The 11,613-nt window shown below is 64.1% G+C and overlaps 1 protein-coding gene across 1 annotated transcript; it reads left to right on the top strand.

Moving 5' to 3' along the window:
* The first annotated feature begins 101 nt into the window (after positions 1-101).
* LOC138102173 (antigen peptide transporter 1-like) lies at positions 102-6,399 on the top strand. Its single transcript, XM_068999911.1, has 10 exons — positions 102-422; positions 762-864; positions 942-1,287; positions 1,756-1,953; positions 2,445-2,573; positions 3,183-3,389; positions 3,736-3,909; positions 4,452-4,611; positions 5,309-5,445; positions 6,187-6,399. The coding sequence occupies exons 1-10, from the start codon at positions 326-328 to the stop codon at positions 6,397-6,399; spliced, it is 1,764 nt and encodes a 587-aa protein (XP_068856012.1). The 5' UTR covers positions 102-325.
* The last annotated feature ends 5,214 nt before the right edge of the window (positions 6,400-11,613 follow it).

Raw genomic sequence — 11,613 nt, forward strand, 5'->3', positions numbered from 1 at the left:
CCTCTACGATGACAAATCAGAGACGCCGGTCCAAGCGTGGGCGGGTCAGGCTGGGATTCCAGGGGATTCCCGCCGGCCCCGCCCCGCCCCCTTTTGGCTTTCCGGGAAATCGCGGCGGCAGCCGGGAAGAGACCGGGCCGGAGCGGGACAGCATCAGTCACAGCAGCACCCTCCGGGACCCAAAAGGACCAGACTGGGACACGCTGGGAGCAGAACCGGGACCTACAGGGACCGTCTGGGACCTACTGGAACCAACCGGGATCCCACCAGAACCCAGTGGGAGCAGGACCAGGACCCAGCAGGACCCACCGGTCCCCTACACCCGATGTTGTCTCCCCCCACACGCCGGCTCCTGGCCCTGCTGGGCCCCGAGCGCGGGCGCTGGACGCTGGTGGGGGGGCTGATGTCGGCCTCGGCCCTCGGTACGGGGGGACCCCGACCTGGTGGGGGGCAGGACCCCTTTGAGGGGCTTCGGGACCCGATTGGGTAAAGGGTGGGGACATGACTGGCGGGACGGGGGGGCAGGACCCGATGGGGGGTTGTAAGGCCAATATGAGGGGTCAGGACCCAATCTGGGGGAGACAGGATCCGATTTGAGGAAGGTCAGAAACTAATATGTGGGTCAGAACCAAATTTGGGGAATCAGGATCCAATTTTGGGACTCAACACACAATTTTAGGAGTGGTCAGGATCCAATTTTCGGGCCTTAGCCCCCAGTTCTGACATTTCGAGACCCCTACCCTGATGCCATGTCCCCACAGGTGAGGTGGCTGCCCCATACTTCACGGGCCGTGTCACCGACCGGGTGACACAGGAGGATGCAACAGCAGCTGTGTGGCCCCTGGTGCTGGTGGGGCTCGGCAGGTGGGTGACACAGGAGTCACGGGGACACCCCAAGGTGCCAGTGACCCCGTGCCCCCATGACCCCGCTGTCCCCGCAGTGCCATCACCGAGCTGGTCTGTGACAGCATGGCAGCTGTGGCGCTGACGCGGGCGCGGGACCGGCTCCAGCGCGGTGCAGTGGCCGCGGTGCTGCGCGGGGACTTGCCCGGTCCGGGGGGCAGCCTGGGGGACACGCCAGGCGCGGTGGCCGAACGGGTGACAGGGGATTCCGAGGCGGCGCACTCGGCGCTGGGTGATGCGCTGGTGCCGGGGCTGTGGGCGCTGACACGGGCTGTGTCGCTGCTGGCCACGGTGGCCTGGCTGTCCCCGGTGCTGGGCCTGCTCACCCTCCTGGCACTGCCCCTCTTCCTGCTGCTGCCACGCATCGTCGGGCGCATTGAACAGGTACTGAGGGGATATGGGGTGTGAGTGGCCCTTGTCACCTCCCCATGTGCCTTGTCACCTCCTTGTCCCCACTGTCACCTCCCTGTCCCCTTGTCATCTTCCTGGGCCCCTTATCACTTACCTGCACCCTGAGTTCTCTCCAAGTCCTTTCTGTCCCCTCCTTGTGCCTGTTTTCACTTCCCTATGCCCCCTGTCACCTCCTCCTGTCCCCTGTCCCGTCCCTGTTCCCCTGCCCCCTATCCCCACGGTGACCATGAGGTGATTTCCCTGTCCCTTCATGGCCCCATGGTGACCCTGTGCTGATCCCCTGTCCCCTCTGTGACCCCACGGTGAGCCTGTGGTGACCCCCTGTCCCCATCCATCCACCGTGTGTCCCCCCATCCTTGTGGTGGCCCCTCTGTGTCCCCATGGTGACCCCCTTGTTTCCACTGTGACCCCGAGGTGATCCCCTGTCCCCTGTGTCCCCAGGACCTGGCACGGCAGGTGCGGGCAGCACAAGCCAGCACCACTGCAGTGGCCCTGGAGTCACTGAGGGCCATGAAGACTGTCCGGGCCTTTGGGCACGAGGCCGGTGTCACTGCACGCGTCCGGCAGCGCCTCGCCCAGGAACACCAGTTGAAGCAGATGGAGGCGCTGGCCTATGCAGCTGGGCGCTGGGCCAGTGGAGTATGGGGACCTTGGGGGCACAGGGGGATAAGGAACAGTGGTGTGGGAATGGGGGATATGTTGGCACACGGCTGGGGGCAAGGGAACATGGTGGCAGAGGGCTGGGAGACATGGGAATGTGGTGGCATTGGAATAGGGGACATGGGGACGTGGCAGTAGGAGGCCACATTGGATGTGGTGGCAAGGGGATGAAGACATGGGAACAGGGGACATGGGGATACAGGGATGGTGGCACAGGGATGGGAGACGTGGTGACGGGGGCTGGGGGACACAGGGACACAGTGGAAACAGGCCAGGGGACACAGGGAGACAGTGGCATCGGGGTGGCAGGACATGGGGACCAGCAGTGTGGGAACAGGGGACATGAAAACATGGTGGCCTGGGGCTGAGGGGCATGAGATGGGTGGCCTGGGAAGGGGACATGGTGGTATGGGGCTGGGGGACACAGTGACATAGGGCTGGGCTGACACCCTGTGTCCCTGTGTCCCCAGTTCCCTGCACTGGCCCTGAAGCTGGCGCTGCTCCTCTTGGGGGGATACTTGGTGGCCGCAGGGACTGTCACCCCTGGGGAGCTGGTTACTGTCCTCATGTGCCAGCTGCACTTCACAAGGGCCGTGGAGGTGATGAGTGTGTCCCCTACATGTCCCCAGTGTGTCCTCTCCTGCCCCCAACCCCATTCCCTGAGTCACTGAGTCCTATGTCCTCCCACCATGTCCCTATGTCCCCACATCCTCCCAGTGATAACCCCATGTCCTTTTGGCCATGTTCCCATCCCTGTCTCCTGTGTCCCCAGCCCCTCCTTGTTGTGTGCCTTCCATGTCCCCATGTTCCCTCACTTATGTCCCAGTGTGCACCTGCCATGTGCCCACCAGGTCCCTACATCCCCATCCATGTCCCCAGCCTGTCCAATCCATGTTTCCCCCCAGTCTCCAACATGATGTTGCTGTGTCCCCTCCATGTCGCCAAGCCCCATCTGCACCTGGCTGTGCCTCTCCCTGTCCCCATGTTCCCCCATGCTCCTCTTTGTCCCCAGGCTCTGCCATGTCCCCAATGTCCCCCCATGTCCCACCATGTCCCACTGTCTTCTTTGTCCCCAATGTCCCTTGCATCCCCCAAGTCCTCCCATGTCCCCAGGCCATGCCATAGCTCCTACGTGTCACCTTATGTCTCCATGTGTCCTCCCCATGTCCCTGTGTCTCTTATGTCCTCAATGTCCCCCGTGTCCCCAGGGTGTGCTCCTGTATCTTCCGACTCTGGCCAAGGCCGTTGGCTCCTCTGAGACACTCCTGGAGCTGCTGGAGCAGGCCAGGATGGTGGCACCCACAGGGCCACCATCACCTGTCACCCCCCGGGCCCAGGAGACCACACAGACTCAAGGCCTGTGCCTCAAGGATGTCTGGATGACGTACCCCAGGCAGTCCGAGCCAGTCCTCAAGGTGATAGGGGCATGGGGGGACATAGGGGTGTTATGAACATGGAGTAACATGGGACGTGGTGGGACGGGGGGTGTTGGGGCTGCGGGGGGCACACGGGGGGATTTGGGCCGGGATGGGCCGGGAGTGTTGGGGCCGCGGGGGGCACACGGGGGGATTTGGGCCGGGGTGGTCCGGGGGTGTTGGGGCCGCGGGGGGCACACGGGGGGATTTGGGCCGGGGTGGTCCGGGGGTGTTGGGGCCATGGGGGGCACACGGGGGGATTTGGGCCGGGGGTGTTGGGGCCGCGGGGGGCACACGGGGGGATTTGGGCCGGGGGTGTCGGTGCCATCCCTGTTCTCGCCGCCAGGGGGTGTCGCTGTCGCTGCGCCCCGGGGAGGTCGTGGCCGTGCTGGCGCCCCCTGGCGGCGGGAAGAGCTCCCTGGCGGCGGCGGCGCTGGGGCTGCGCCCCCTGGCGGGCGGGGCGGTGCTGCTGGACGGGACCCCCCTGACCCCCCGCGCAGACCCTGCTCTGCGGCAGCAGGTGACACACACGGGCCACCCCTGGGTCACCATCCATCCCCTGCTGCCATCCCCCTGTCACCAAACCTCTCCAGTGTGTTCCCATGGCCACCCCGGGCAACTTGTTGTCCCCAACATGTCCCCAGAGCCACCCCTTGGTCTACACCCCGTCCTCAACAAGTCCCCACTGCTACCCCCAGGTCACTCCTGTACCTCAAATGGGTCCCTACTGCCACCCCAAGGTCACCAGTGGGTATGTCAGTGCCACCCCCTGGGTCCCCAATTCCACCCCTGTGTCACCAGTGGGTTACCATGGCCACTCCCAGGTCACCCATTGTCCCAACAGCCATGACTACCATGTCACCCTGTGTCCTCAACACATCCCCACTGCCACCCCTGGGTCACTCCTGTGTCCCCAACAGTTCTCCACAGCGATCCCCATGTCATCAGCCAGCCTCACCATGACCCTGCCACCACCTCATGTCCCCAGATGTCCCTTCCTTGTCCCTGCCAAATCCCTTTGTGGTCCCATGTCCTCCCATGTTCCCTGTCCCGTCCCTGCAGGTGGCCGGTGTCCTGCAGTGCCCGTCCCTCCTGTCTCGCTCCCTCAGCGCCAACATCACACTGGGCTGGGGACACAAGGAGTGGACACAGGTGATGGCAGCAGCGCAGCGGGTGGGAGTGCACACTTGGGCCACACAGCTGCCTCATGGCTATGACACAGGTACAGCAAGTGCCCCCCCATGGTCCCCGTGTAGTGTCCCCAGTGTGTCCCAAAGATGTCCTAAAGGTGTCCCAATAATGTGTCCAAGGCATCCTCTTGGTCTCCCCAGTTTCCCCAATGTGTCATCGTGACCCCATGATGTTCCCATAGTGTCCCCACAGTGTCCCCTGCTGTTCCCATGATGTTGCCTTACCATCCCCAAGGTGTCTGTAATGTCCCCACAGTCTCCCCACCATGTTCCTTCTGTCCCCTCAATATTCCCTGACTCCCCACAGTGTCCCCATGGTCTCCCTATGCTGTCCCCTCCATGTCCTCTCTGCTTCCTCACTGTCCCTTCGCTGTCCCGTCTTTGTTCTCCCTGTGCACCCCAGAGCTAAGGGTGCAGGGGGTGTAGCTTCCTAACATGTCCCTAGTGTCTCCCCTTGGTGTCCCAAATGTGTCTCCATGGTGTCCTCTCAGTGTCCCCATGCTGTCACCACCGTGTCCTGTTGTTGTCCTCTCACTGTCTGCTCTCTGCCTGCTCCCAATTCCCTTTGGTGTCACCTCGGTATCCCCTCTCTGCATCCTCCCTGTCCCCTCCCTCTCCCCGAAACGTGGGTGCACAGTGGGTGTGGCTCCCCAATGTGTCCACACGATGTCCCCGTGGTGTCCTCACCGTGTCCTTGTGGTGTTCCCATGGTGTTCCCTTTGTCCCCAGAGGTGGGCCCGCGGGGGATGCAGCTTTCAGGGGGGCAGGCGCAAGGGGTGGCGCTGGCCCGGGCCCTGCTCAGGACCCCCCAAGTGCTGGTGCTGGATGAGCCCACGCGGGCACTCGACCCTGTGACCCGGCACCAGGTGGGTCGCAGCCCTGTCCATGTTACATGGCCCCATCCCCCATGTCCTCTGGGTCCCCACTCTCTGTGTCCCCTGGGTCCCCAATCCTTATGTCCTCCATATGCCCCGTGTCCCCTGGGTCCCCATGTGCCCTGGGTCCCCACTCCCCATGTCCCCTTGGTTGCTGTCCCCCATGTCCCCTGGGGTCTCCTAGGTCACCAAATTCCCTGGATCCCTGCCCCTGTGTCCCATTGGTCCCTGTGTATCCCCATGTCTCCACTGCCCCTCCCCCTCCAGCGCCCCCATCCCTGTTCCCATTGTCTCCATCCCCAGTGTCCCCCTCCTAGCCCTAGTCGTCCCCCTCTCCATCCCCCTTCCTTGGCCCCATGTCCTCTGGGTTCCTGCTCCCCATGTCCTTTGGGTCCCCAATCCTTGTGTCTCCCCTGTGTCCCATGTCCCCTCTGTTCTCACTCCCTGTGTCACCTTGGTTGCTGTCCCCCATGTCTCCTGGGGTCCCTGGGTCACCAAATTCCCTGGACCCTGCCCCTGTGTCCCCTTAGTCCCAATGTCACCAAATACATCCTCGTATCACTTGGGTCCCACATGACCCCAAAGCGAGAGTCCCCTTGGACCCGATGTCCCCACTCCCCAGGTCCCTCACTTGTGCTCCCCACCCTGGGGTCCCCTAACACCCCCATGTGCCCCATCTCCACCACATCCCCCCGTGTCCCCATGTGCCCTGACCCTGCCGTGTCCCCGCAGGTGGAGCAGGAGCTGCTGTGTCCCGGCGGTCCCGGGACAGGGGAGGGGCCGGCAGTGCTGCTGGTGACAGGGCGGGTGGCCCTGGCCCAACGGGCGCCGAGGGTGGCCCTGCTGGAGGGGGGCCGGCTGCGGGAGCTGGGGACCCCCGGGGAGCTAAGGACCCTCCCGTGGGGGACAGCAGGGGACAGCGGGGATGGAGAGGGGGACGACTAGGGCTAGGAGGGGGACACTGGGGATGGAGACAATGGGAACAGGGATGGGGGCGCTGGAGGGGGAGGGGCAGTGGAGACATGGGGAACAAGGATGGGGACACCGTGGGGGAGAGGGTGACTTCGGGGCCAGGGCTGTGGCAGCGACCGAGTGTGAAATCAATCAATAAATCTACAAACCTGTACATCAACAAATCGATAAATCAAATAATAAGCGTGGCGGGAGTGGGGCTTGGGCCGGGACCCCCCCGGCGGGGCCCCGCCGCCCCTCCCCCCCCATGAGCTCATCGTGTTTTTGGAGAAAATTCCTTGGCGGGGGCACGCGGTGGGGGGGGGGAACGCGGAGGGGAGAAAAGGGGGAGGACTCGGGGGGACATCGGGTGGACACGGGGTGCTCCCCCCACTCTGCTCCCGCCCACGTCCGTCCCCCAGCCCGGCCTTTTGGGGGGTCCCAGGAGCCCCCCCCGCTGTTGTTGTTGCTGCCGGGGCAGTGAGTCACGGCCACGCCCGGACTGGGAGCACTGGGAGGGGTTGTGCTGGGGCACTGGGAGCACTGGGATGAGCCATTCTGGTGTTACTGGGAGCCATGGGTTGGGCTGTGCCACATTACTGGTGTTACTGAGAGCGTTTGGACAGACTATATTGGTGTAACTGGGAGGACTAGGGTGGACTGTGCCGTGTTACTGGTGTCACTGGGAGCATCAGGATGGGCCATATTGGTGTTACTGGGAGTCGTGGGTTAGGCTTACTGGGGGTTTTGGGGTTACTGATGTCACTGGAATGGGCCATACTGGTGTTACTGGGAGGACTGGGGTGGGCTGTGCCATGTTACTGGTGTCACTGGGAGCACTAGGACAGGCCATATTGGTGTCACTGGGAACACTGGGAGACGTGAGGCAAGTGGCACTTGGGTTGCTGGTGTTACTGAAACTGGGAGGGGCTGTGCTGCATTACTGGTGTTACTGGGAGCTGTGAGACAAACGATACTGATGGTGGTGGTGTTAACCGGGAGCACGAGGATAGGCCATAATGGTGTTACTGGGTGCACTGGGACCGACTATACTGGGGTTCCTGGGATGGGCTGTCCCATGTTACTGGTGTCACTGGGATGAGCCTTACTGGTGGTACTGGGAGCCATGGGTCATGCTATGCCATATTACTGGGAGCACTGGGGCTGGGCAGCAGGTGGCACCGGGGTTATTGCTGCTGTTGGGAGCACTGGGCTGAACTGTACTGTGTTACTGGTGTTACTGGGAGCACTGGGATGAGGTGTCCCGTGTTACTGGCAGGACTGGGATGAGCTGTGCTACGCTAGTGGGAGCACTGGGATGTGCTGTCCTGTGTTAGTGGTGTCACTGGGAACACGAGGATGAACTATATTGGGGTTCCTGTGAGCTGGGGGTCAGTCTGAGGCACATTACTGGTGTCACTGGGAGCACTGGGAGTCCTTCCCTCTCGGTTGTTTGGTTGCCACGGCGACGCCCCAAACACGGGCGGGGGCGGCTCCCCTGGGGGTGGTGGGGAGGGAGGGGCCCAGGCCCCGCCCCGGCCCCGCCCCCGATGTCCACCCCGCCCGACCCAGAGCGAGAACGCAGCGGGACCGGCAGGAGGTACTGGGGCAACTGGGGGGACTGGGAGGGTCACTGGGGGGCACAGGAGGGACTGGGGGAACTAGGGGGTGACTGGGCGGGGCTTGGGAGAACTGGGCAGGACTGGGGGGCACTGAGAGAACTGGGAGAAACGGGAGAATTGAGGGCACTGGGAGGTTCTGGGGAGTATGGGGAGAACTGGGAGGGACGGAGGGGGAACTGGAGGCACTGTGGGAACATGAGGGACTGGGGGATGTGGGGCGGAGTGGGAAGGTACTGGGGGGACCTAGGGGGCACTGTGGGAGACTGAAGGAATTGGGGTGCACTGGGGGGAACGGGGGGCACTAGCACTTCTGGGGGAACGGGGGAGATTGGGGGACTGAGGGGGACTGGGGGCCACTGGGAGTCACTGGTGGTTACTGAAGAGTCGCTGGGGGTTACTGGGAGGTGCTGTGGTTTGGGGTGTCTGTGTGTCTCCAGGAATGTCCCCCATGTGTCCTCCATGTCCCCACAACTGTCCCTGTGTCTGCCTGCGCCATGGGTCTCTCTGTGCCCCCCCCCATGTGTGTCCCTCATGTCCCCAGAGATGTTCCTGTGTGCCCTACTGGTGCACATGTATCCTTGGAGATGCCCCCAGTGGTGTCCCATGTGTCTATGTGTTCCCTGTGTCCCCTGGGTGTCCCCTATGGGTGTTCCTCTTCCTCCTCTGTGTCACCATGGGTGTCCCCCACGATGTCACTGTCTCCCTGCGTCCCTTCCATGGGTGTTCCTGTGCTTCATGTGCATCCCTTGTGTGACCCCAGGGTGTCTCCACATCCCCCCCGTGGGTTGTTTCCCTTGAACGTCCCCACAGCTGTCCCTATGTCCTTTATTGGTGCCTGTGTGTCCCCATGGGTGTCCCCATGGATGTCCCTGCATCCCCATGCCATGTGCTTGTGTGCCCTAGCTGTCCCCATAGGTGTCCCTGTGTCCCCCCCACGTGTGCTGCTGTCCCCACAGTGGTGCCTGTGTCTCTCCACGATGTCCCTGTTCCCCCATATCCCCATGTCCCCCTGTCTTCCCCCAGGACGATGCCGGTGACCCTGGAACTGCGGCTTCTGCTGCTGGCACTGGCGCTGCGGGGGGAGGCAGTGTCCCCCTCAGTGTCCCCTTCAGTGTCCCCTGCCATATCCCCCCCTGAGTCCCCCTCTGAGACGTGTGGGGCAGCGCTGGCGGATGTGCTGAGGCGGCTGCAGGAGCTCGAGGGACACGTGCAGGCACTGAGGGGACACTGTGGGGACACGGGGGGACCCCAGGCCGGGACAGGTAACAGGGGACAAGGAGGGGGAACACAGAGAGCCCCAGGCTGGGACAGGAGAACACAGGGAGGGCAGGGGGACATGGGGGAGCATGGGGCTCACAGGGACAGTGAGGGAACATGGGGGAACCCTAGGCTGGGACAGGTAACAGAGATTGGTGACATGGAGGGATCACAGGGGACAGGGGAGAATGGAGACAGGGAGACATAGAGGGGCACTGGGGGGTCACTGGGGAGTCATTGAACGGTCATTGGGGGGGTCACTGAGGTGGTTATTTGTGGCGACATTGGGGTCATGATGGTCCTTGTGGTCATTGGGGGGGGTCAGTGGGGAGATAGCCGGGGGGTCACTGGGGGATCAGTGGGGAGATAGCCGGGGGGATCACTGGGGGGTCACTGGGGGTCACTGGGGGACACTGGGGAGATAGCCGGGGGGTCACTAGGGGGTCACTGGGGGGTCAGTGGGGAGATAGCCGGGGAGTCAGTGGGGAGATAGCCGGGGGGATCACTGGGGGTCAGTGGGGAGATAGCCGGGGGGTCAGTGGGGAGATAGCCGGGGGGTCACTGGGGGTCACTGGGGAGATAGCCGGGGGGTCACTGGGGGGTCACTGGGGGTCAGTGGGGAGATAGCTGGGGGGTCACTGGGGGGTCACTGGGGGTCAGTGGGGAGATAGCCGGGGGGTCAGTGGGGAGATAGCCGGGGGGTCACTGGGGGGTCACTGGGGGTCAGTGGGGAGATAGCCGGGGGGTCAGTGGGGAGATAGCCGGGGGGTCACTGGGGGTCAGTGGGGAGATAGCTGGGGGGTCACTGGGGGGTCACTGGGGGTCAGTGGGGAGATAGCCGGGGGGTCAGTGGGGAGATAGCCGGGGGGTCACTGGGGGTCAGTGGGGAGATAGCCGGGGGGTCAGTGGGGAGATAGCCGGGGGGTCACTGGGGGGTCACTGGGGGTCAGTGGGGAGATAGCCGGGGGGTCACTGGGGGGTCACTGGGGGGTCACTGGGGGTCACTGGGGAGATAGCCGGGGGGTCAGTGGGGGGTCACTGGGGGTCACGCCCGTGTCCGTGTCCCCCCAGGCCGGTCGGTGCAGCTCTGTGCGCCCCCTGCCGGCGGCGGCTGCGCCTGCCCCGCCCCCTCGGGCGCGGCCCCGCCCCCGGCGCCGCCCCCCGCGTGCCCGCGCGGCTGCAGTGACCAGGGCCGCTGCGAGCGCGGCCGCTGCCGCTGCTTCCCGGGATGGAGCGGCCCCGACTGCGCCACGCCCGCCTGCGCCCCGGGCTGGGGCGGGGCCCGCTGCGACATCGGTGCGTCCCAATGCCCCTGGTGACCTGCCAGCTTCCCCCCCCTCGGTGCCCCTCGGCGCTCCCGCTGCGGCACCCCCGCGTGTACCCCTGGATGGGAGGGAAATCTCCTGCGACGTCGGTGGCTCCCTAGTGCTCCCGGTGGCCCCCCAGTGTTTCCCCGGTGACTTCCCAGTGTCCCCACCTCAGCGCTCCCTATACCCCCCTTCCTTCCCTCCCATCCTGGGGGACCCTACTGTGACACCAGTGCATACCCAGCTGTTCCCCAGTGCCCCTCAGAGTTCCTCCAGTGCTCCCAGCCCAGTACTCCCGGTACACCCCCACTTCTCTCCCCATCTATGGGGGTTCTCATGCCACCTCAGTGGGTCCCCAAGTGTCCCCATGTGCTACTCCCAGTGCCCCTCAGTGCCTCCCATTCCTGAGTGTCCCCATCCCGTTGTGTTCCCAGTGTGTCCCCAGCATGTCTTAGAGTGTTCTCATGGTGTCCCCATCCCCTTGATGCCCCATCCCAGGGTATCCCTGTGGTGTCCCCAGGGTTTCCCCATCCCAGGGCATCCCCATCCCATGGGTGTCCCCTGATGTCCCCATGGTGGCCCTGCACTCTCCCCTCAGAGGTGCCCTGGGTAACACCACGGTTGGCCTCCCGCACCCCAACGTCCCTGCGCATCACCTGGCCCCAGCCCCTCGTTCCCCCTGATGGCTACCGGGTGACACTTGTCCCCCTGGTGAGTGGGGAGACAGGGGACATGGGAGGTGGGGGCATGGGGAGGGGACAGGGACAGGAGGGGACACAGGGGAACAGGGACATGGAAGGGGCAAGACCCCAGTGCCACCCATGTGGCCACAATGGCATGGCCCCAATATGTCCCCAAATCATCCCCATGTATCCCCATAATGTCCTCAACGGTATCCCCTATGTGTCCTAAATATGTCTCCCATGAGCCCCCCCAATGTGTCCCAAACAAGTGCCCCCAATGCGTCCCCCCAGCATGTCTCCAGCATGTTCCCAACATGACCCCAGTATGTCCCCATGGTG

Source organism: Aphelocoma coerulescens, unplaced genomic scaffold, assembly GCF_041296385.1.
Source record: "Aphelocoma coerulescens isolate FSJ_1873_10779 unplaced genomic scaffold, UR_Acoe_1.0 HiC_scaffold_63, whole genome shotgun sequence".
NCBI lineage: Eukaryota > Metazoa > Chordata > Aves > Passeriformes > Corvidae > Aphelocoma > Aphelocoma coerulescens.

Coding starts and splice junctions, on each gene's coding strand:
- LOC138102173 (XM_068999911.1), top strand. CDS start 326: ATGTTGTCTCCCCCCACACGCCGGCTCCTGGCCCTGCTGGGCCCCGAG. Junction 865..941: donor GTGCTGGTGGGGCTCGGCAG/GTGGGTGACACA, acceptor CTGTCCCCGCAG/TGCCATCACCGAGCTGGTCT. Junction 1,288..1,755: donor TCGTCGGGCGCATTGAACAG/GTACTGAGGGGA, acceptor CTGTGTCCCCAG/GACCTGGCACGGCAGGTGCG.